At 49.8% G+C, this 25,816-nt stretch overlaps 1 protein-coding gene across 1 annotated transcript in view; it reads right to left on the bottom strand.

Moving 5' to 3' along the window:
• The window catches only part of KIAA1522 (KIAA1522 ortholog), a 44,443-nt gene extending 28,652 nt beyond the window's left edge, over positions 1-15,791 (bottom strand). The window contains exon 1 of the mRNA XM_056847450.1: positions 15,567-15,791. Within this exon, the coding sequence (XP_056703428.1) occupies positions 15,567-15,654 (88 nt within the window). The 5' untranslated portion in view covers positions 15,655-15,791. The remainder of the gene's footprint in view (positions 1-15,566) is intronic.
• Positions 15,792-25,816: the final 10,025 nt, after the last annotated feature.

Below are 25,816 nucleotides of genomic sequence, written 5' to 3'. Positions count from 1 at the left end.
TGACAGCACTATACCCCCCCCCCAAACACACACACCTGTTATTGCCTGAACTTTTTATCACCCCCTGCCCCAGTTCTGCAATTCTAACAACACATTCCACTCTGGGTGTATCACACGCTCAAGAAAAACAGCTATTTTTTTGGGTGTGTGTGTGTGTGTGAAATAGCAGTCATGAGACCATCCAGCAAGGATGACACTAGGAGTCCAAACTTTTACTGTGTGCCAAAAAGTGCGACATAAATTATTCGTTAATGAAAGCAAGCAGATCAAGTTGTCCTGGGCTGATTTTGTGACGAGGAAATTCTTGCATTATACAGAGAGGAGGCTGGCCTGCCCTACAGCACTCTGCACATCTTGGTGGTGAAATAGGCCATCAGGTCGCAGCCAACTTACAGCAACCCCGCAGGGTTTTCAGGACAAGGGACAAGCAAAGGTGGTTTGCCATCGCCTGCCTCTGCGTAGCAACCCTGGACTTTCTTGGTGTTCTCCCATCCAAGTACTAACCAGGGCCGACTCTACTTTGCTTCTGAGATCTGATGAGATCCAGTGAGCCTGGGCCATCCAGGCCACAGCCAGCACATCTGGGTGGGGGATCACCAAAGGTACCCCGAATATCAGTTAGACTAATCAGGTAACTTGAGGACCCATTGCTGCCAAGGAGATTGTAATGCTTCCCTCCCAGCTAAGGGCATAACCCCCCCCCCCGTAACTTTCTTTTGAGGCTCACAAGGCCAGGGGTCTATGTTGTTTTCTGAGGGACCCACATGCTTGGACTCCAGCCTCAGCAACACTCGCAGCTTCCCAATCTGCCTGCTCCCCATGGTAGCCATTCAGAGACCCTTTGCATCTAATCCAGTTGACTGACTCAGGAGAAAAATGAGACAGAAGGGAGGGAGGGGAGAGAAGCAAAAGAAAAAAGAAAAAAAAGGCCTCCGTGGGGGGAGCATTCACCAAAGGCATCTCCCAGTGGGGACAGCTGATTGTTTATTCGAGGGAGCTAAAGGGGGTTTCAAAGAGGAATTGCTACTCAGCTGCTGTACATAACCCCCGCCCCCTTTAAGGATCTGGCTAAACAGGCTTTGCAAGTTTTTGCACCTCGTTGCAAACCTGCAAAGTATGTTTGATCAGAGGCGACCAAGGGACAAAAGTAATATGCAGGTAGTCCATGGGACAGGAAACCTTTCTCAAACTAGTTTAAGCTCTATTAAAAAACAATTGACTGTCTCCACTCTTATCTTTCAGGCCATCCCTTCGGGACCTCCCTCCAGGGGCAAAGCTGCAGAGTGCTACTTCTGATCTACAGATAAGCCCAGTTTCAGCTGAAAGGTAAATACTGTCAATATTATGGCCACCCATCCAGGCCTGTGGCGCTCTCCAACTGGCTGCACAAAACCAGAACCTGAAAGCGATGTTTATATACATGTGTGTGCAGTGCCGGATTTAGATGAAGAGAGGCCCTAGGCTATTCCATTCGTGAGGCTCCTCCCAGCCCCCCACCTTCATGGCCAGAGGAAGATGGAAGAGTGTTTTAAACAAAATTCAGTGAAGCCGAGGAAGATGACGGGTGTTTAAAATTCCGCAATTCACAATTCCTCCTCTATAGGACATGAGATGTTATTGTTAAATACTATAGTGATTGGGGGGTGGGAAGCATAAATGTCAAAATTAACACTCTGAAAAGCTTTTGCAATAACCGAACTTTGTAAACATTTTGTGGAATGAGCTGGAATTCTGAAATGGAGTGCAAGGAACGACTGAAGGGTTGTTTAGAGACTACCGTGCGTTATGACAGCCTGTGTAAGAAAGGCCTATGACAATGTCACAAATATTATACACCTTGGCTGGAGGCCCCCTAGATTTTGAGGCCCTAGGCTTCAGCACGCCAAGCCTATAGGTAAATCTGGCACTGTGTGTGTGTATCCAGATACATATCTATCAATCTAGAGATTCAGAGAGAGACAGACTTGCTCTGCCTTCCTGGCCACAGGCTGAAGGGCCCTGAGGGAGTTCCCCTCTGGCATCCAACAAATCTTCTTTCTGGCCATTTGGCTGGCAAGTAAGGAAATTAGCACCTCCTTTTGCAGCTCGTACGGATCCAACCCACCCTCTGCTCCCGAGGTCAGCCTCTTCCAAGCAGCCCTGCTTCGAAAGCCACCAAACAGGTTTACACATAAACCCAGAATTCCGTGCCAAGGAAGAGACAGACGCAAGGGAGGCAACAGAAACAAAGCCTTTTCATTTTTTATTTTTTTTTAGGAGAGGGAGAAAGCATGAGGAAGCTGCCAGCAGCCCTGCCACTTGCGAAGGCCCAACTCAGCAATGGCAGGGTCGCCTGGGGCCAGCGCACGGAGAAAAGCACACGTGGATCTCCAAGGAGAAGAAACTCCAAGAGCAGTGCAGTCAGTGGACAGTGCCACTGAAAGAGGAGGGGCCATGGCTCAGTGGTAGAGCATCTGCTTGGCATGCAGAAGGTCCCAGGTTCAATCCCGGGCATCTCCAGTTAAAGGGACCAGGCAAGTAGGTGATGTGAAAGACCTCTCTTCCTGAGACCCTGGACTTTGATGGACCCAGGGTCTGGTTCAGTGTAAGGCAGCTTCATGTGTCCATGCGCCATGCGTGAATAAATGTAGAGACTGCACACCAGCCTGGTGCCAAAGAATGTTCCCAGTGCCAATGGGAAGAAGATGCTGCCTGGGCAGGACCAGACACATTCCCATTGCACAGTGGAGGCGGATCTCTGGCAAGGAGGGCCACTTACACTTGTCGGTGTATCTGAAAGAGCTTCCTGGACTCCTCCTGCAAAGTCTTGGCAATAGCCGCAAAAAATGGATACCGTAAATATCACACCTTTCCCACCCAGCTCCAGAGCTAGAGCTTGTGCACTCTTGACTGCAAGCAAACCATGCCCCCACAAGCCCCTGGAGACCTTTTTTGTCTTATACCAGATATGCGGGTTACAGTTGCGATTACTAAGGGGAAAGCCCTTCACCCATGCTCAGAGGCATCACCATCCAACATCATGCATTCCAAGGCTGAGGTTGGGCACTGTGAGTCTACCGCTGGACCGCAACGAGATCGGGTTAAAATTTAAGCGTGGCTTCCTTCTCTGCCTATGGCCATGGGGCCAGCGGACCCAATAATCACCATGAGCAGCACTCTTTTGCTTGTGAAGAAAATCTCTCCAAGGCAGTGGGGGAAGAGCCGGGCACTCCCTCCTCGATGCCACCATTTTGTTCCCACCAAGTACCGTTTGGACAAAAGCCACATTCTGCCAGGGTGACTCAGCGGAGCGTGAAGCATGCCCATCCTGATAAGGGAGTGATAATTTTTTCTCCTGTCTCCACAACACCCAAGGCTTTCAAAGGCCCTGCGCTAGTAGGATTCTAAAAGGTAGGGCTGGGAGGGGGAGAAACCTCCCAATTCAACACTTGTGGATAACGTGACTCCTATCAAAGACCACCAGGCGGGGTCCCCGTAGAGGGGTACAGGGATGTGTCATGTTTAGGCGGAAATGTAATAAATAATGTTTTGGGCAGTAACCCAGGGTGGTGCCAAGTTAAAAAGAGCGCCATGTCCACACAAACATCTGAACACACCTGAGAAGAGGAATCACTTTTCGGTTGACCAGAATATGAGCAGCATATGGAGGAAATCACATCCACAAAAACACCCAAGCGATACGACAGGGCCTTTTTCACCACCACTAAGTCACTGCAAGCAGACCCCTTAGGCAGGGGATACAGCTTCCAGACTCAACTGTACAGGCAATCCCAGTAGCCCATGGACACAATCCCCAACGCTCAGCCTTTGAGGTGCCCACTGACTGTTAAAACTGTCGATCAGGGATTACAGCATCAGCCTGTTCTGGATGGGGTTGCGCTACCCCAGAAAAAGCACCTTATAATGTTGGGATCCTTGTTTACAGGGGGTAGTACAGGTGTCTCCTAAGGCACGTAGGACATTTGGCCAACTTCAGTGGATACATACAGCTGCAGCATTTCCATGGGAAGCACGATCTGGACACACTTACTGATGCTCTGTTGCCTCCCCACTGGATTACTGCAATGCACTGTATGTGAGGCTGACATTGGAGACCATGAATGTCAGTTGGTGCAAAAGGCAGCCACAGATTGCTGAAAGGCCCTCACTATTGGCATGTCTCACCTACACTAAAAGATCTATAGGGGCCGCCCCTTCATTTCTGAACATAGTCCTAAGTACTGGATATCACCTCTGGGGCCAGGAGACTTAGAAGTCCACTTGGCCCCAAAAGAGCCAGCCAAAAAAGATCTTCCACAGAGCTTCTCCCACGTATGCACCTAATCTCTGGGGTGATGGGTGGACCATCAGTAGGATGGTCTTGCCTTTTGAACTCCTTCCTCACACCTGTTCATGGGGCACCTACCCTTCCTAGTTTTAGGTGCCAGGCTGCCATTTCCCGGTTCAGGCAGGCTTTTTTGTTGATTTTGTTTCATTTGGCTGAGTTATCTGTTTTGAATCTTGCCCACTCCTTCTCTCTCTCTCTCTCTGTTTGTTCACGGGTGTTGTTTCCTGGTGGCAGCTATATTGCATTGTATGTACGTGTTGTGTTTATGGGTTTTTTAACTGGTTTTACATTGTGTCAGCTGCCCTTGAACAAGAGACTGAGGAATTAAAAAAAAAAACATTCAACCACCCAACTGCATTTGCTTCTGCCCCCCTCTGGACAACTGGAGGACATTCGACAACCAAAAAACGAGGAAGGAAGAGAACGTCATGCACCAGATTGCACCGTCAAAGTGTGTATGGGGGAAAGGATAGCAAAGGGGGGGCGGGGGAATCTTACCCAGAGAAAAGGGAGAACTGATAGGAGCAAAAAGACAAGGAAGAAATTTAAGCTCACCAGAAGTCAGTCCCCAAATCTGCTACCAGGGTCTGTGTACAACCAATAGCTCTGAAGTGATTTAGGTGGGCCTCGAATGCCGTTGGTGGGGCAGCTCTCAGTTGGCTGGCCAGAAACCTGCCTGCGCCTGTTTTTTTAAACTGTTGTTTTTGTAATTTCATTTTAATTTGCTTTGAATCCCTGATGGGAGAAAGGCAAATTTAAACATCAGCGATAGTGCTGTGTAATTATGGTTGCCAACCTCCAGGTACCAGCTGGAGAGCTCCTGCTACTACAACTGATCTCCAGCTGACAGAGATCAGTTCACCTGGAGAAAATGGCCGCTTTGGCAATTGGACTCTATGGCATTGAAATTCCTCCCCAAACCCTGCCCTCCTCAGGCTCCGCCCCAAAAACCTCCTGCTGGTGGTGAAGATGGACCTGGCAACCCTATGTGTAATGCTGAAGAGTCAGACTAGGATCTGGGAGACCCAGGTTTGAACCCCCACTCTGCCATGGAAGCTTACTGGGTGACCCTGGCCTGGTCACACACTCTCAGCCTAACCCGCCTTGCAGGGTTGCTAGGACAGAATGGGGGAAAGAAGAAAATGATGTAAGCCGCTTTGGATCCCCATTGGGAGAAAAGCTGGAGTATTAATAATGTAAATAAATAAAAGCAGGAAGTTATCTTTGAACATGTGTAGAGTGCATTTGCCTCATCACCGATGCTTATCAGATTAATTAGCTCTTTGAAAATGCTGCAGGCTTTCACAGTCCTGTTGTGATTCATGCACGCCTTTTCTATGCAGCTCCCATGCATTTCCGTGGGACTAGGGTTGCCAACCTCCAGGTGGTAGCTGGAGATCTCCTGCTATTACAACTGATCTCCGGCCGATAGAGATCAGTTCACCTGGAGAAAGTGACCGCTTTGGCCATTGGACTCTATGGCATTGAGGTCCCTCCCCAAACCCCGCCCTCCTCAGACTCCACCCCAAAAACTTCCCACTGGTGGCGAAGAGGGACCTGGCAACCCTACGTGGGACCCACCCAGATGAGGTCCTTCATGTAGTTCTGTAACCCAGTACTTAGAACCTTCCCCCTTAATTTAACCCATTTTTCCGACGCCTGAAGCACAAGACCGCCCCACCCCTCATTCCTTTTTCTACACAAGGAAAAGCCAGGTCCTGTAGCAGGGGCACCCCCTGCCCCCAACTATCGATCCTGGCCACATGCCCTGCAAAACGCTGAAGCAACACAATGCACATTCTTTTGCTTCGTGGCCTCCAGTCGGTTGCCATGGAGCTGGGGGCACGAACAACTGAAACACACTCCACGCTTTTTCAGGCCCCCACTCCTGGCCAAGGCTCCCCCCCCCCCGCTTTCACCCTGTTCACGCATGCAGCTGCTGTTGAACCTTCAGGACACCTGGTCGCCACCGTGCCTTTTTCTCCACCTTACTCGGTGTTCCGAGTCAGTCTCACCTGAGTAGATCACCCTGATACGGCAAGCCTCAGGCCTATTCGAGACAACTCGGTCCCCAGTTTCTCCTCCCTGGGCATACCTTCGCCTGCTCTCACTCACCCTAATCACATGAGAGGTTACAACACAGCCCTGTCATTTTATCCTCACAGCAACCTCCAGGAGTGTGATTGTGCGAGAGAGACTGAAAGGGATGTCCCTCCTCCTTGGCCCTCAGTGTACTTCATGGCTAAAAAGGAATTTGAACCTGTGCCCCCCCCCCACCCAATCTGAGGCTTCAAGAGAATTAATAACAACTTTAAAATCGCCATATAAATCCAAGTCCTTGTTTCCAATGACTATAGAAAAGGCCTTGGCCCCAAGATGCCAGGAACCGGAGAAGTAGCAACCAGGATCAGAGAACAGAGGTTTCTATTTATCGCTCTAGCACATTTGTAGCTAGGGTTGCCAGGTCCCCCTTCGCCACCGGCGGGAGATTTTTGGGGCGGAGCCTGAGGAGGGCGAGATTTGGGATGGGGGGGGACTTCAATGCCATAGAGCCCAATTGCCAAAGCGGCCATTTTCTCCAGGTGAACTGATTTCTATCGGCTGGAGATCAGTTGTAACAGCAGGAGATCTCCAGCTACTACCTGGAGGTTGGCAACCCTATTTGTAGCCCATCCGTAATCCAAGGAACTCACAAGGGTCTCCTTCCCCCCATTTTAGGCAGGCTTGAATTCTACCACCTCTCTTTGCAAATGAATAGCTACTGGGACCTCCTCTGAACACGTGGAAAGTTCCTTTACCATGCAAGCAGGCTACATCTGCACATTTGGGATTAGAAATCTAAATTTCTGGATTACAGGATGCAACTTTCTAGGCACATGCATACCTCTGTAGATACTATCCGCAGCACCAGAACAGCTAGCAACAGGTTTAAGGCAGAAAGGGAAGCTAACAGATGTGAGTTAAGTGCAGTCAAGTCGTTTCCAACTCATGGAGACCCAATGAATCAATGTCCTCCAAAATGTCCTATCCTTAACAGCCTTGCTCAGATCTTGCAAATTGAGGGCCGTGGCTTCCTTTATAGAGTCAATCCATCTCTTTTTGGGTCTTCCTCTTTTCCTGCTAACAGATGCCCACTTCCTATTTGTTAACATGGGGCATGTGGGCAAAGAATTTTCAGCGTGGCACCTTCTATGTACCTGGCTCCCTGCCCTTTGCAAACCCTTCCTAACGCAAAATCCTATCAGTGGCTTGCCCAGCTGGTTTTGAGATACAGTGGCTTAAAAAAAATTAAATACTTCTTAAAAAAAAAAAAGCCAACACATCTAAGATCAGATATAGTACAGACAAGTGATTGCCCCCTCTCTGTCAACACAAAGCCACACTTCTCAGACGGTTCGGTAGAAACAGAGCAAAGTACAACCAGGACTGCACTCCTAATTATGATACTGATTCCAGGAAAGCTCTTGACTGACTCGCTTAACCTTTAGGCAATTCTATTCCTTCGTTTGTTAAAAAAAAAAAATTGACATAGCTGAGCCCAAGTTTTCAAATTGCTTTTGAAGGGAAGGTAAAAATTATCAGAATTAACCAGATCCCAGCTAAGATTTAATTGTTTCCTCCTCCCTTTCTCCTGGGGCACCCCAGCTCTTCTTTAACTCCAGCTCTCTAAGGTGTGCTTGCGAAAGGGAAGGCAGAAATGCGGCCCCAGCCAGGTGCTTAGATTCTTGCAAATTAAAGTCAGGCAAAAGGACCGGTGAAAGCCAGACATTAAAACCCTTTGGGGTTTCTTTGAAGCTTGTGTTAACACAGTCCAAACAGGCTTTCAATTAAGGGGTTGACTCTAAAAGCATCCCGGAAAAACCAGCTGTTTACATTCCTGCTTATTTCCTAGGTGCAAAAAAGGGGGGAGGGGGAAGGATGGGGTGTGGAGCATACTTCATTTCTAAACATGAGACTTGTGTCTCAAAAGGAATGCTTTCTAACCTAAAAGCCCTTCCACATATCCCCACATGAAGGGCGGCTGTGGTTGCTCAGCAGCGAAGGGAAAAGTAATCTGCACATGTTTTGAGATTGCTCGGAGGACCGGCGACTCCTTTTCAACAGGACTCCAGTGCCCGTAACTGTTAAGTAACACGCAGGAAGCCCACTGCTGGAGCCTCTCCCATCGCTGTTATCTCCAGGGCTACAGAAAACTTCAGCAGCTGAATTTCTGCTCATCACCCTCCCACCCTCCGTGCTGGAAATTAATTTGGGGACCCAAGCAGCATGACATGTTTAAGGAATGAACCCAGAGTCCAAGGTCAAATCCCGGTTGCCTCCTGCTCTCCTTCCCTTTACAGCAAAAATGCTATTTTTAATTCCTTTTTCCTTTCTCTCTCTTCCCCTCCCCCTTACATACTTTTCAGGTCAACCTCAAAATTGGGCAGATTCCTCGTCTCAGCTGGAACATGGACTGAGGGTTCCGAATCTAGTTCCTGCCCCCTTGTTTCGGCTGCATGCGGTTCTGGCAAACAATTGCAGGGAAAAGCTGATACAGAGGAATCAGGAGGGAGGAGATAAGAGGCTCCAAAACAGTAGCTCTAGACAACCCAATGAGAGTAGTCCCACTGACTTCAAAGAGTACGTGAGGCTCAAGGTCTTCATGGCTAGGCATGATATGGGAGATCAGGAAATCAGATATCCCATTTTTCTCTTTGATTTAAATGCAGGTATGATGATGGCGAATTTGTTTGGGCACTAGTGGAAGGGTTCTTTTGCCCCTTGTATTATTCTCGTGTTCTCAGTCACATCCCTGAAGTCACTGATTCCCTCAGAGCTATTGTTAGCCCCCAGATTTATAAGATAATGGCAGCCAGGACATGTAGGACCGACAGGTACAGAGGATGCATGGAGCAAGGAATTTTAGTAAGGCTAGCTCTTCTCTCCCCCAAGGACAATGCATGCTTGTCCCGATGCCCTTTTGTGCACAGCTTGGCCACATACAGAAACCCTGCGGCACCTGGTTGGCCACTTTGTGAACAGCCTGCTGGACTTGATGGACTTTGGTCTGATCCAGAATGGCTTTTTGTATGTTCTTATGTTCTCCATTGCAGCCATTCCCCTCCCCACTAGCAGAACCAACAGAGAAGCTGTCTCACCATTATTCTTTTTGCCCAGGCTTGGGGCAGGTATGGACAGCTTGTCATTTAGAGTACCCCTTCAGGGTTTAGAAAACCCAACATATTGGCAATGCAATATATGTATCATGTGCGTGTTTATGCCATCAAGTCACAGCTTACTTATGGTGACCCTGTATGGTTTTCAAGGCAAGAGACGTTCAGAGGAGGTTTGCCGTTGCCTGCCTCACATAAACCACGCAAAAAAATTCCCTAGTTTCATTTTGCAAAATATCTGGTAGGAATAGTCCGACACATGCAGGCAAACAAGCAGAAGTGTCATAGCCGAGGTCACTCAGCAAACTGGTGTCAGCATTCAGCACAGGAAGCCTGTGAAAAACATATCTGACCTCCAACCAGAACCCAGAGTTCTTTTCTTTCTTTCTTTTCTGGGATGATAAACCCAAGATGCTTCTTACAGTGGTGTGAGATGAGCAAATTCAGCTTTGAATGATGGCCGCCAAGTTTTACTGCCTAACATGCAGATGCCGGTCTTGTGAAACTTTCTGCGATCTGTCTCATACATTTTTATACAACCTTTCCTACAAGCAGGGCAGAACAGCATATGTGGTTTTTCCTTTCCAAACTATATCTTCACTACGACTCTGTGATGTAGGTGAAGCTGAGGAAGAGTGACTGGCATTTTCCTGACAGAGTGGGCTTTGGATAGGGTTGCCAGGTCCCCCTTTGCCACCGGCGGGAGGTTTTTAGGGCGGAGTCTGAGGAGGGCGGGGTTTGGGGAGGGGAGGGACTTCAATGCCATAGAGTCCAATTGCCAACGCGGCTATTTTCTCCAGGTGAACTGATCTCTATCGGCTGGAGATCAGTTGTAACAGCAGGAGATCTCCAGCTAGTACCTGGAGATTGGCAACCCTAGCTTTGGATCTGGGTTTCACCCATCCAACACTCTTGCCACTACCCTGTCCTGTCTCCTTGTCATGGAGGGAAAAGCTTCACCCATCCATTTCTGCAAGGCAGGCTGGTCTTAAAGATGCAGGATTATGGAAAACAAATGGAAACAACACAGCTTTGAATTCAGCATGAAAACCATGATTTAATCTGAGCTGATCTGGAATGTGTTCAGTTTGTAAAGCAGACCTAATGAAGACAGTGCCTTTTTACATGCATACAGAATGTATTGCCATACGGCAGCAGAATGCTAAGGTAAGCAGCCCAGCAATTGCTAGAACCTCTGTTTTAGAAACTGAGTACTTTTAATTTTAGACAAAACAAAAAGTCAAAAGAACGCAGTGGTTTCCCTGTCCAAATGTGGAGAATGACTGTTTTTTAAAGGTCTGACTTCTCCAGGTTGCTTCATCTGAATCAGTCGAGCATTTGGCAAGGAACTTTGGGCACTGTAAAGATGCTGGTCAACTTCAAGCCTAAAGGCAGAGATGGCAACCGTCTAAGGCAGCAAACTCATTGGGCTCTACCACACCGGAAATAGGGCCCTCATAAAGATTGCTTCTGGAAAAGCTGAATAACAGACAGTGAAACAGAGAAGATACCCTACACCTCTTACCAATGTCATAGTGAACATTCTGGGTAGGATTGCCAGCTATGGGGCTGGGAAATTTCTGGAGATTTGGGGGTGGAGCCTGGGGAGGGTGGGGTTTAGAGAGCGAAGGGACCTCAGTTGGGTATAATGGCATACAGGCCACCCTCCAAAGAAATCCTTTTCTCAAGGGGAATTGATCTCTGTAGTCTGGAGATCAGCTGTAATTCCAGGAGGTCTCCAGACCCCACCTGGAGGTTGGAACCCTAATTCTGAGGATGCACGACCATCCTGACTGCCATTTTTTTAAAAAGCCCTCTTTGCTGGCTAATGCCTAATGCAACACCAAATGTCTGGAACCCAGTCAAGGTGGAGAACCACGCATGTGGGCAGGGTAGGGTTGCCAGGTCCCTCTTTGCCACCGGCGGAAGGTTTTTGGGGTGGAGCCTGAGGAGGGTGGGGTTGAGAAGCGGAGGGACTTCAATGCCATAGAGTCCAATTGCCAAAGCGGCCATTTTTTCCAGGTGAACTGATCGCTATCGGCTGGAGATTAGTTGTAACAGCAGGAGATCTCCAGCTAGTACCTGGAGGTTGGCAACCCTAGGGGAAGGAGGAGGTTGTTACACTGCTCCCAGCTCCCCTTCCCACTCTCATTAATTTTTATCCATTTATTTGAGCATTTCAATGCCATTTTCCTCCCCGAAGGGACCCCACGCACCCTACAGAAATTTGCAAAACACAATACAGCCTGTTTAAACAAACAAAACACACATTCGGGATGGTCCCTGATTCACTGAGCCGGCTACCATAGGCTCCAGCCCGAAAGCCACAGGCTTCCGTCTCTGGCCTTGCCCGGGCCACATACCTGCACGCGGAGGGCCTGTGGGTAGGTCTTGCCCCCAAGGGACACCAAAATCCAGCATTTCCTCTGCATGATAATATCTGGGGAAGCCCTATGTCACCTGACCCTTATTGGAAGGGAAATTATAGTTTGCACCAAACTGTTCAGTATTAAAACAACACCCGGCGTTGTTAAGTGGAGCTCAGTAGCTGGAGCCCAGGGATAAGCTGACCACCCCCAAAGATGCAAGTAAGATACTGAACTCTCCCACATATATGATATATCCTGCCCCCCGCCCCCCGTTGTCAAGGGTTTTCCCGGACAGAAACATCAGCTAAAGGACAAACTCCCATTCCCAGCGGGGTGTGGGGGCAGGAGTCCTCTGCTTCCCTGAATCAGCAGCAACTCCAAAAAAACAAAACCAGGAGTCCTGACCTCCCTCGGTCACATGTCCTAACCGGCAGAGCATCAACAACCTGAAAAATAAAATGACCTCTTTGGTCCTTAATCCTGCACATGCGTTGAGCAAAACAAAGTGCCCACTGCCAGGCTGCTAGGGGAAGTATAAAGGATATTTAGCCAGCGTGGTGTAGTGGTTAAGAGCAGTGGTTTGGAGCGGTGGAGAACCGGGTTCGATTCCCCCACTCCTCCACGTGAGCGTCGGAGGCCAATCTGGTGAACCGGGATTGGTTTCCCCAGTCCTACACACGAAGCCAGCTGGGTGACCTCGGGCAAGTCGCAGCTCTCTTAGAGCGCTCTCAGCCCCACCTACCTCACAGGGTGTCTGTTGTGGGGAGAGGAAGGGAAGGTGGTTGTAAGCTGGTTTGATTCTCCCTTAAGTGGTAGAGAAAGTCGGCATAAAAAACCCAACTCCTCTTCTTCTTATGCACTAATTCCTTATCCACTTAAGCGCTCTCCCACCTTCTCATGGGTGTGTGTGTATGGAGACCAACATTGCAAACTCAAGGGCACTTGCCACAGATCAGGTTCCTCTTCAACATCTTTGAAACTGATCAGTTATTATTATTCTTAAATGTCCAACATTTTACATAGGAGCATAATTACAAAAAAGAAGGTCCCTGCCCCGAGGCGTCTGCAAGCTCCAGCTCAACGACAGACAGAGTGTAAGGGGAAGGCAACAATAACAGCAGGACTAAACGCAATGACAAAGGCGTCAAGTTCCTGGAGAGCCAGTGTGATGTAATGTTTTCAGTGCCGGACTAGCATCTGGGAGACCCAGGTTTGAATCCCTACACTGCCATGGGAGCTTGCTGGGTGACCTCGGACCATTCCTGCTCTCGGCCTAACCTACCTCACAGAGTTGGGTGTGAGAAAAAAGGGGAGGAAAGGAGAATTATGTAAGCTGCTTTGGGTCCTCGTTGGGGAGAAACGCTGGGTATAAATGAAGTAAACATGAGCCAAATGGAAAAAGGGGGCTTGAAGCAGATGTGCCAACTGACCAAAGCAAAACGTGCCCCAATGCCTTTAACGGCACCTTGAGCGGCAGGAATCAACCAAGCCACCTCATGGAGGCAAGATGAGGCTGCTGTCACAGGAGCAGGGAGGTTGCAAAGAAGTTGGCAAGCTCTGCTCGGAGGGTGGCGCTCACAGTCAAGGCCGTTGGAAGGTTCCTAAAACCCCTTCCAGTGCATTCTGATGGATGAAATGGGGAATTCCATTGCAGGACTAGATATTCCAGATTAGTTAACATGAAGCATTGGGAAGAGATCTAGTTACGTGGCAAACCACGGTAAGCAAGCAGCGCAAACAGAAACCCACAGGAGCGGCTTCAGGGCAGGTTGCAACAACCTCCCACCGGCTCCAGGCACCCAAGATTCCTACCACAAGCCTCCGCCAATAAGTCCTGGAGCAGCAGGACTTGGCCCCCAGGGCCTCAGGACACAGGAGGAGAGAGAGGCACGCGGCCCATTTAGCAAACAGGAGCCCGACTGTGACAGCAAAGAGAAATTGAAACAGTCCTTGCACGCCACAGGGCCACAAGCGGATGTCTCAAAACCACACCACTGATGCCATGAACCAGAGGTCTTGAGCTGTGACTGCCCAAGTGTGGGGCTTTCTCAAGCAGCAAGCGTGGAGAATCAGAGGGGCTACCGTTTAATTCCTATCCATCAGGCTGGGTGCAATTTTGCCAAACCTTTGGTGGGGACAAGGAATCACGGGTGAGAGTGTCACACTCACTATTTCCCAAGGAAGGCTGCGGCAAAGCCAGGTTTGCCACTGAGCATCCACTCTGCAAGGAACTGCAGGCAAGCCCAGCTCTCTGGCAAGCCCCTACTTATCACCGGAGCATTTCCCAGTTTTAAGTGCAAACCGGACATGCAGAGCAGCCCCCAAGTCACAGGATACGAGAGCCAGCATGGTATAGTGGTTAAGAGTACCGGACTAGGATCTCAGAAACCCAGGTTCAAATCCCCACTCTGCCATGGAAGCTTGCTGGGTGACCGTGGGCCAATCACGCACTCTCAGCCTAACCTACCTCACAGGGTTGTTGTGAGGATAAAATGGAGGTAAGGAGAATGATGTAAGCCACTCAGGGTTCTCACTGGGGAGAAAGGCAGGGTGTAGATGAAGTAAATAAATAAAATGTCACAGAGGTTCATTTTTGAAGCATAAACAGCTCTGCAGCTGGAGTCTGCCTGGAAGATACCCCTTGCCTTTGCTCACCTGGTCTCACACATGAACACATCTGAACATACATGAAGCTGCCTTATACTGAATCAGACCCTCGGTCCATCAGAGTCAGTATTGTCTACTCAGACCAGCAGCGGCTCTCCAGGGTCTCAGGCAGAGGTCTTTCCCATCACCTACTTGCCTAGTCACTTTAACTGGAGATGCCGGGGATTGAACCTGGGACCTTCTGCATGCCAAGCAGATGCTCTACCACTGAGCCCCAGCCTCTCCTGAATCGCTGCTGATTTGGGGGTCCCAAGAGGCTCTGCTTTTCATCCTGCCTTCCTAATTACATCACACGTTCAAGGGCCAAATGCCAGCACAGGACACACGCTTCAGAGCTGAGCGCCGCAGCTCGAGTGAAGTCTGCCAAGCAATTTTAGTTCAGGCACGTATGAAAACTTTAGCAGATGCTATCGGGATGAAATCAGGTGGACCTCACAGGAATTTGGCGCGAGGGCGATCTCGAACGCTGACAACCATCTCCTGGCTCTGAACAGTCAAGGCTAGCTATGATTCAGTGTTTGGGGCAGGGGGGGTCCCCAGTTGAGGAGCTCTTTGCCTGCAGCTTAAGCGCCCCAATTGTGCATTGGCGGGGGGAGGCACAGCGGGACACACAAAGATTTCAAAACTACGGGACAGACCCACGGTGTAGAGCCGACCTCCAAGGCCTAATTTAAGCCACAGCTCAGGTAAGATTTGGCCCCAGAACCTGGCTTCAAATTATGTATTTCTTATCTTCGATTTATATATCCCGCCCTCCCCAGCCGAAGCCAAAGCTTGGCTCTGGAGTGTGTGACGAGACCCGTGCCTCTGAGCATGTGCCGAGCGAATTTCCCTCATTCCGACAGCCGGCCCAATGCATTTACGTGGGGGGGGAGGGGGTTGACGCAGGTGTTCCAAAGATATTTCCTGGGAGCCTTGCACCTTCCACCAGACAGGAATTTGGGCTCTTTGACGGGCTGCCCCAACACACAGGACAGCTGTCTTCCATGCCCGCCCGCCCCAGCCAACCCGATCCTCTCCCCCTCACCTTCCCGCCCCACAAGCCCGTACCTGTCTTCGGCTTCTCACTCTGACCAACGCTCCAGAAAGGCCTGGCCCCGGCGTTTGGGGGGTTTGGCTTGCGGTAGGGATTGCCCATGGTGCTCGCGAGCGCGGAGGCACCCTGCCCTTCTCTTCCCCACCCTTCTGTTGCCGGGCGGAGGAGGAACAGGGTGCTACATGACTGAACTTGGCAACCTTCCCTTCCTTGGCCGGGCTCCAGTCGGGCACAGAAAGAGAGAGGCGCACACGCTCAGCGGCTCCTCCGGTTCCCCCATCCCTGTGGCTTGCAGCCGTGCCCGCAGCGCTTGGTCAGCCCTGGAACCGATCACAATGGACAAGGAGGAGGAGCCGGGGAACTGGCCTCTGGCCCTGCCCCTATAGCTTCCCTGCCTCCTCTGCCCCACTCCCTCTCTCGTTCGGTGAGAGGCAGGTCACTCGCTGGCAGGGCTATTACCCCCCCCCCCCCCGCCAAGCAGAAAGGCTCCAATCCAGACCTGTCTGGAAGCCATGTCTCTGACATGCTTGTGGTAACCCCACCGTGGCTGGAACCAGAGGGCAGCGAGATCTTTCCCAGGTAGGGTTGCCAACCTCCAGGTACTAGCTGGAGATCTCCTGCTGTTACAACTGATCTCCAGCTGATAGAGATCAGCTCACCTGGAGAAAATGGCTGCTTTGGCAATTGGACTCTATGGCACTGAAGTCCCTCCCTTCCCCAAACCCTGCCCTCCTCGGGCTCCGCCCCCCAAAAAACCCACTGGTGGCTAAGAGGGACCTGGCAACCCTATTCCCAGGGCTACCTCCCCAATGCTGTCCAGCTTACTTTGCAAAGGGCATCCAAGAAGGACGGAAGGGGTACAAAAGCATGCTCTGCTTGCCCACAGAGCCTCTTGAAGGCACAGAGGGTAGGATTGCCAGCTCCCTCTTCGCTGCCAGCGGGAGGCTTTGGGGGCGGAGCCTGAGGAGGGTGGGGTTTGGGGAGGTAAGGGTCTTCAATGCCATAGAATCCAATTGCCAAAGCAGCCAATTTCTCCAGGTGAACTGATCTTTATTGGCTGGGGATCAGTTGAAATAGCAGGAGACCTCCAGCTAGTACCTGGAGGTTGGCAACCCTAACTGAGGGGCTTTGCCCAAGAGCCTCCCAGTTCCTGGAGAGCTGTCACTGGTGGTTTTCTGAGCGGGGAGCGGAAGGACTTGCGGCACAAAGCAGTTCACACCACATGACCACGGCAACCCTTACAGAGCCCTGTAAGGTAGACCCAGGCTACTGGGCCCATTCTGCAGTTGGGGGAACTGAGGCTGGGGCTGGTCTAAGGCTCCCTAGGGAGTTTATGGCTGAGCTGAGCTTCGAATTGGCAACCTGCTATGACCACTTCTTAACATCTTCTGGGACTGTGCCCTGGTACAGATTCAGGGCTGCGTTCTGGAGTCTACAAGGCAGCTGCATTCTAAGAAGAGAGCATTTTAAGGCCCCTTTCTCTTGCTCTCTTCTCCACCATTTCAGCACCCCAGTGGAATTCCTGAATCCTGACTGGTCAAAGTACCAACTTACTTGCAAACAGTATATTCCCTTAACTGCACCCTCTTTCCCTCTTAAATAATTATCGCTGTCCTTTTTTATAGACCCCAAGAGTTCAAAGATGCCTTAGAGTCCATCTACTACATGTAGTGATAGGTATCACTGCCCATTGGTTCACCCACCCTAAACCTGGAGCAATAGGAGAGGCAGTTCTAATGGTGATGGGGGCAGAGGAATCCTTGAAGGTTAGCTACTGGGCAGAAGCAGTAGTGGAAGGTGACACTGGCGGAGGATCTTTTGTAGACAACGGTAGTGCCACTACAGCTAACCCTGGTTAACACTGCGCAGAAGAAGGCACTGGTAAACCACTTCTAACCAACCTTTATCTTGAAAACCCTATGATGAGGCCAAACATACCCACTTCTTAGACCTTTCCTCAGATGACTGGTTTTCTAGAACCCCCAAAATCTTCACTGCCCATTTCTGAACCCATTCCAATTTGTCAATATCTTTCTTAAAGTGCGGCACCCAGAACTGAATATAGAACTCTAGATGAGGTCTGACTGGTATGGAACAGGGTGGAAACTACTACAGCACAACTTGTGACATGGATACTATGTTTCCTTTCACACAGACAAAAATCTCATTAGTCTTTTTTGCAGCCACACCACACTGCTGACTCGTGTTCAGCTTCTGATTGACCACAACCCCAAGATCCTTTTCACATGCCTGGTATTCCCCTTCTGCTACCTGCATATTTTATGTTATTGCCTAAATGCAGGACTTTGCACTTCCTGGCACTAACTCTAAAAGTGTGGGCCATTCAACTGACCCCCCTTCCATCTGGACATATGAAGCTGAATTACCGTATACCAAATGAAACCATTGGTCCATAAAGGTCAGTATCATCTACTCAGACTGGCAGTGGCTGTCCAGGGTCTCAGGCAGAGGTCTTTCACATCATTTACTACCAGATCCTTTGTTAACTGGGGGTGCTGGGGATTGGAACCTGGGACATTCTGCATGCCATGCAGAGGCTCTGCCACTGAGCCACGGCCCCTCCCCATTTCCTTTTTTGACATTCAGCTCATCACTCAGCTCCTTATGCAGCCACATCTCCTGTTTTATTTTGTCATGGGTACTGCTTGAATTTTGCTCTTAAGCAGTTCATTTTTCTTAGACACCTTTCCTGATAGATCATCCAGCCTACCTAGCTTTTCCCTAAATGTGTTCAAATCAGCTCTCCTCATGTTCAAGGTACTCAATTGACTTCCCTAACAAAAGCCACGGGAACCACAAGCCAAAGCCTCCCCCTATTTTATCGCTGGGATTTTTTGCACCCTTATAACCCCCAACCATTTTTGGTACTTTATTTAACACTCTCATCCTTGGGCTTCATACTCCAAACATTTCAAGTGGATAGCCATGTTGGTCTGCAGTAGAACAGCAAGATTTGAGTGCAGTAGCACCTTAAGCAAGATTTCCAGGGTGTAAGCTTTAGAAAGTCAAAGCTCCCTTCTTTGGATAACTGATAAAGGGAGCTCTTGGCTCTCAAAAGCTTACACACTGGAAATATTGTTGGTCTTTAAGGTGCTACTAGCATCAGATCTTGATCCTCCGAAAGGGTTCGGGGTAAAGCTGTCGTGATGAGGTTCTCTAGGCTTCCACCAAACATTTTTTTCACCAGTTCCTGGAAGATGCAGCCCCTCTCTGGGGAGAACATGCAGATGCGCAGCAACCTGTCAATTCTATTCCAATTTAACTTTTCGATCTCTTTGTATTCGTTGTTCCCCCTTCTCCCGTTCTTACCTCAAATTAAAGTCCTGCGTTGCGGTGTATAATAATTAAACAATTGTTTAAAATAGTTGGAGCTATTGCAATTATTTAGAATTTTAAGTACAAAATTGTGTTTATTTATTTACATTATTTATAGTCCGCCTTTCTCACAGGGACTCGAGGCGGATTACACACAGCGAGTCACGTACAACCAACAAGATGGGACATTCGATAAACAACGCATTCGGACTATAAGTGCCTGGAACCACCAGAAAGAACTGGGGCATAACATAAGTATTCACACGGCACAATAAGGTATGCAAAAATTACACAGTAGGATGCTACTTACAGTAAAGCTAGACACAGTAGTATAGACGACAATCTCTAATCCATTTTTCCAGGTAAGTTTGTGAACCGTTTTGTGCAGCGCCAACTCTATTACCTGTGCAGAAAAGCCCTCTTGAATAATTCAGTTTTGTGCACTTTGCAGAAAGCCAGGAGAGTGGGAGCCTTGCTGACCTCCTCGGGCAGGCCATTCCATAAGGTGGGAGCCACAACAGAGAAAGCACACTTATGGGCAGTTGTTGATTTCGCCCATTTGCAGGGTGGCACCTGCAAGAGGCCCTTCTGACATGAACAAAGCCAGCGTGGTGGAGCATAGGAGGAGAGGCAGTCCCACAGATAAGATTATTACTGCTGCTGAAGAATTCTCTGAATCTTCTAAAGCTTGTGGGTCTTGGGGTTGGATCCAATGAGAGATTTCCATAGACGGAAGAACTTCCGTCTAAGGAGTGCGACTTTTTCAACTCCCCCGCCCCCCAAGGCTAAGGTAGCCAGGTCTGGGTTGGGAAATACCTTGCGACTTTGGGGATGGAGTCTGTGGAAGGTGGGCTTTGGGTAGGGGAGGGACTTTAATCAGGTATAATGCCATAGAGCAGGGGTGTCGAACTCATTTGTGACGAGGGCAGGATATGACATAAATGTCACTTGGCCGGGCCATGCCTTGCCAGCCCAGATTGGGATTGGGGGGGTGGCTACCTTGGCTGGCTCGCGGGCCAGATAAGAGCTCTCAAGGGGCCGGATCTGGCCCCTGGGCCGTATGTTTGACACCCCTGCTACACCGTCCACCTTCCAAAGTGGCCATTTTCTCCAGGGGAGCTGATCTCTGTCAGTTATAATAGCGGGAGATCTCTAGCCACCACCTGGAGGCTGGCAACCCTACCCCAGGCCACACTCTCTGCTACCCAAAATGCCCAAGAAACTGCAGTTCCTGAGATCCTCTGTTTCTCAGAAACTGCATTTGGGGAGTATTTTGGGCTGCAGGGGGAGGCAAGAATGTCATGCTGCACGAGTGGAAAACCTTCTGTCTGGGGAAACACTCTGTAGGATCCAAGCCCCAGTTTGGGGATAGGGTTGCCAGGTCCCTCTTCGCAACCGGTGGGAGATTTTGGGGGCAGAGCCTGAAGAGGGTGGGGTTTGGGGAGGGGAGGGACTTAAATGCCATAGAGTTCAATGGCCAAAGTGGCCATTTTTCTCCAGGTGATTTGATCTCTATCGGCTGGAGATCAGTTGAATTAGCAGGAAATCTCCTGCTACTACCTGGCAGTTGGCAACCCTATCTGGGGAAGATGCTCCAATGAAAGGCAGGAGCTTCCTTACTTCTCCCAACATCAACACAGCCCCCTTGGCTTGCTGGAATTCCCGACAGTCACACAAAAGAATGCCAAGAGTCACATTTTGTAACACTTCCCTATCTTTTGCAGGCAGCCAACTGAGTGCCCACATGCAAGCTGGACACAGATCCTTTTTGCCAGCCCTCCTAGGCATCTGTCCCCCAGGTGACAGCAGGGTAAACAAATGGATTTCTGAAAAATCACAGACACTGTTCTCAAATACAGCTCAGGGACAACAGTCAGAACACTCATTCCTGGCATTGCAGATCCATGTTTTGCAATCAACCCTTTCTTCCTCCAGCCATATCACCATGGTTTACAATACCGATTTAAAAAAAAGATTCTCAGGTATTAGCAGTTAAGAAAGCACGTTTACAAAGGTGTTATCTGTAAACAAAGAACTCCATTTGGTACCGTCATACGTGATGCCTGTGCATTAGCGTTTTCACTTGGCGCGCGCAGGATCCAACAAAATAGTGCTTTGCAAAAATACCTCCGTTGGGATGCAAGGTTACTCTCAGTATGAACAGAGACTCAGCATTAGGGGTGCCAGCTCTGGCTTGGGAAATTCCTGGATATTTGGGGGTGGAGCCTTGGGAGGGGAGGGTTTGGGGAGGGACCTCTGTGGCATGTAATGTCGTAGAGTTCACCCTGCAGAGCTGCCATTTCCTCCAGGGGAACTGATCTCTGTCGCCTGGACAGCAATTGTAATTCCATGAAATCTCCTGGAGGTTGGCAACCCTACTCAGCATCCTTCTCCACCCTGTTTCATCCATCCCTAAGTGTTAAGGCCAAATTTATACAGCCAGCCCACGCAGGCCAAGTCGAAAGCAGATAGCACTCAGGCATGCACAGACCAAATTCACATTTGCCCAGGGAAAATTCCAAAAGGCAGTGCGGGCCTCTGACAACCCTTCCAGAGAATATACAGAGGTCCCTTGTATTGAGCCAGGCCCTTGGCCATTCTGGGCCCGAAGCATCTGTCTGGTAGGCAACCAGAGGGGGTTAGAATCAGAGTTGGAAGGGACCACTAGGGTCATCTAGTCCAGCCCCCCTGCACAATGCAGGAAATTCACAACTACACTCTCCCCCCCACGCCCCCAGTGACCCCTACTCCATGCCCAGAAGATGGCCAAGATGCCCTCCCTCTCATGATCCGCCCAAGTTCACAGAATCAGCATTGCTGACAGACGGCCATCTAGCCTCTGCTTAAAAACCTCCAGGCAAGGAGAGCTCACCACCTCCCGAGGAAGCCTGTTCCACTGAGGAACCACTCTAAACTGTTAGAAAGTTCTTCCTAATGTTTAGACAAGTTCTGAGCCTTGCTACCTAAAAGTGCCACCAGGATCCTCGGCACCGGCTCTGTCCTTCATCAGTGGCCCCTTCGCCTCCATGCCAGACCACCACTGCCCGACAGCACCACCCAGTGGCCATGGGATGGGCCCTCAGCAATCCACAAGGGGGTCAGCCTTCACAGTCATCACCTCTGCCCATCTATTCCCCAGTCACGTCCGCAGCTGCCTCGCCCCTCGCCAACAGTGCCGAATCCCTCCATGGCTGATTTCACGGAAGGCGGACATACACCACTCGGCCGGCTTGCGTAACCCTAAAACTGGGCTCCATGGTCGTTTCGGCCATGAGTGTGCACCCTTGCTCCAGATGCCCCCCCCCCAGCCTGAAATCCGTAAGGGGAATCGAGGGAGAAGCTTAACGAGGAAAGCTGATTAAGTGAAACTCCTGAGCAAGTTATGGGTCATCAGGGGTTAGCTGGTGAAACCGGAGGAGGCTAACTGGTTTGCGCCACTCTGGTCCCCGAAGACGGAAAGGAAAACAAAAGCTGAAGACAGAAATTGAGGTTAAGATCTGAAATCATTAACAGAAAAAAGCTAACTGGTTGCCAGCTACTTCCTGCTGAGACCTGATTTCGGCCCCTGCAGGCTTCTGTCTGTCTTCTGCTACGACCAACATAGTAATCCCCACAACCAAAGCAATAGAAAGAGATGTGGTCCAGGCAACCTCACCAATACAGGTTCGCTCAGTGGTAAGTCCCACTGAGTTCAATGGGATTTACTCCCAAGTAAATGTGCCCAAGATGGCAGCCCTCGTCTCCTGGGTCTCCTGGCTCTTTGCCTGCCGCGGGAAACATGCCGAAAGCCAAGGGCTCCTATACCGGTTTGACAAGCCTAATCCCTCTCTCATTCCTCTCAGTTCAGCTCTTTGCCTTCATCTCTCACCCTCTGTGGTGCCAGAGCCCACGTCAATGATCAAATTGTCTTAAGACAACCTCCCTTTATGCACAGAAATCCGACTCCGACAAAACAGTTTGGAGAGTTTTAAAAATCAGATCTCAGATTCTGCTATTTGCAAAAAAAAAAAATTAAAAAGCATTTCTTGCACTTGTCTCCAGGTGGAAGAGCTGTGGTCGGAAGACACACCTCTCTTTGTTTAGCCGAGAAGCTCTCCCCGCTGTTCCAGCTCAAACCAGACCCTGGATTCCTGGTGCTCACATTTTCTGAAATGTCACTCTCGGCCTTCCAAGTTCTGCAGATTAAACAAAATTATTTCACGAACACTTGGAAACCCTGCGGGACAATTAAGAGGTAGTGGGGGCAAGGCAGAGAACAACAGTAGGGTGGATGTTGCAACTAAAGCAGGGCCGGAACTTAGGCGGCCCTGCATGCCAGTTAGGTCTAGCAGTTTAGCTACGATAAGTACATCAGGGGTGGGCATACTGCAGCTCAGGGGTGGGCATTGGTGCTTTTCATGCCACCCTTAAACTGCATAACTATTTGCATCAGCCCAGTGGTGATTTGAAATGTGGTGTCAGAGGAGAGTTTTAGGGATGTAGTGGTTAAGAGCGTTGGCTTGGAGCCGTGGACTCTGATCTGGAGAAGCAGGTTTGATTCCCCACTCCTCCACAGGAGCAGCGGAGGCTAATCTGGTGAACCGGGTTAGTTTCCCCATCCCTTATACATGAAGCCAGTTGGGTGACCTTGGGCTAGTCACACTCTCTCAGCCTCACCTACCTCACAGGGTGCCTGTTGTGGAGTGGGGAAGGGAAGGTGATTGTAACCAACACTTCTTCATCATCATCCTGGACTGCCAGAAAGACTCATTAAGTGGGTTCTAGATCAAATCAAGCCTGAATTCTCCCTGAAAGTTAAAAAGGCTAAACTGAGACTATCCTAATTTGGTTACATCATGAGAAGACAACACTCACTGGAAAAGCCAATAATACTAGGAAAAGTTGAAGGCAACAGGAAAAGAGGAACGCCCAATAGGAGATCGATTGATTCTATTGTTGAGGTTTCATCATGAGAAGTAATGCATAGTTAAATTCTCATGATGTAACGCATAGTTAAATTGTGGAACTCCCTGCCCCAGGGTGTGGTGATAGCTGCCAGCTTGGAGGGCTTTAAGAGGGGAGTGGACATATTCATGGAGGAGAGGGGTATTCATGGCTATTAGAATGGATACTAGTCATGCTGCATACCTATTCTCTCTAGTATCAGAGGAGCATGCCTATTATTTTGGGTGCAGTGGAACACAGGCAGGACGGTGCTGCTGCAGTTGTCTTGTTTGTCAGCTCCCCAGAGGCCCCTGGTTGGCCACCGTGTGAACAGACTGCTGGACTTGACGGGCCTTGGTCTGATCCAGCAGGGCCTTTCTTATGTTCTTATGAGGGTGTCTCACTTTGATTACTTTTACTGATTCGGGGTCATGATGAATGTGGCGAGCTTGAGCACTATCAATATTCTGTTGTTTTTTTGTTTGTTTGCAATTCCCCTTTCCCTTTATTTCTGCATTCCTATAATGAAAAAAAAAACCTGAGATGGATTGATTCAACAAAGGAAGCCACGGCCCTCAGTTTGTAAGACCTGAGCAAGGCCGCCACCCACCAAGCTTGCATGGTAGAAACGGGGATTCAAACCAGGGTCTCCCGAGATCCTAGCCCAGCATCCACTATGCCACACCAGCTTTCAATGTGATGTGTTACATAAATACTCAGGATTAATGGTACATACCCTACCACTCTGCTCAGCAACGCGTGAACCCTTCCTCCAGCCTAGGAAGTCTGCCTCAGGTGGAAGAGCCGCTGAAGTTGGTGGAAGGCTCCTCAGGCTGATGGAAGGCCTCCAATTTTATTGAGTGGAGTGGAAGGATATAAGCCATTAGATTGGACCTTGTGGATGATTTCTGCAGCTGGAAGGGGGAATTTATTTTCACAGCTCCTCCCAGCTGTTTCTAGGGAGTTCCCCTTTCCCCAGAAACAGCATTTTGGAGGGTATTTAGGGCTGCAGTGGAAAAGCAAGGAAGTCTTGCTCTATGGACAGAAGTCCCTGTGGAAATCTCCGGTGAGCCCAAGCCATATTATTATTACTGTTGGGTCCGAGTACCGCTTTGTAGCTTTTGTTTCATGTTAAAACTAAAGCAGCTTCATACTGAGCAGGCATCTAGCTCAGAGTTGTCCATGCTGACAGGCACCGGCTCTCCCCGTCTCTGCTGGGAAAAGGGTCTTTGCCAGACCTGCTCTTTGAGATCCTTTCGTCTGCCAGGGACTGCCTCTCCCGTCTGCCCCTGAACCGTGCCTCACTTCCCCACTGGGCAGCAAGAGCCTTGCCCCCATGGGCATCTGTTTCAACACAGAGCATTAAGCTTGACTCAATGGCACGAGTGACTTTGCACGACCCTTGACGTCCTCTCCATCCGGGCTGCTCCGCTGCCTAGATCCGGGGGGTGGGGGGTGGGGGGGGAAGAGGCTTTCATTCTATGGGCTGGGTGGAGGGGGCGACGTGCGGAAAGCTTTTGGGCAATGGGCCAGACTGCCTTACCTGCTGGGTCCCTGTGATTCGCTGGAGTAGCCAGAAACGCTCCGCAACTTCACGCCTACTCAAATTCCCAGCCGTTTCCAGAGCAGACAATGAAACGTTACATTGGCCCTCTCGTCAGCAGAGCGTTTTTCTAGGGTAAACATTCAGCGCACACAAGGCCAGCCTTCCAATGCTCACAGGTGTTTTTTTTTCCCGCAGCAGGGCTAAATTTGGCCGCCTGGGGCTGGGAGAGACCAGGGGAAAAGACTCCCGGGCGGTTGGAAGAGGCATTTCTCTAAGTTGCCAGGTTCCCGACTGCGGGGCTGTCTTCAAGGGTTAACGCTTTGCCTCCTCGAGCAGCAAAGGGGGACGGAGACTGCAATGATACGATTTATTTCTTCTAATAAACAGAAAGAGGAACGCAGCCAGGCAGCTGCAGAGGGAAAGAGAGGGCAGTTTAAAAGCAACACTCGGGATGAAATG

The sequence above is a fragment of the Euleptes europaea genome, chromosome 3, assembly GCF_029931775.1.
Source record: "Euleptes europaea isolate rEulEur1 chromosome 3, rEulEur1.hap1, whole genome shotgun sequence".
Classification (NCBI taxonomy): Eukaryota; Metazoa; Chordata; class Lepidosauria; order Squamata; family Sphaerodactylidae; genus Euleptes; species Euleptes europaea.
The sequence above is the reverse complement of the archived record's forward strand: the minus strand, read 5'-3'. Positions and strand labels throughout refer to the sequence as shown.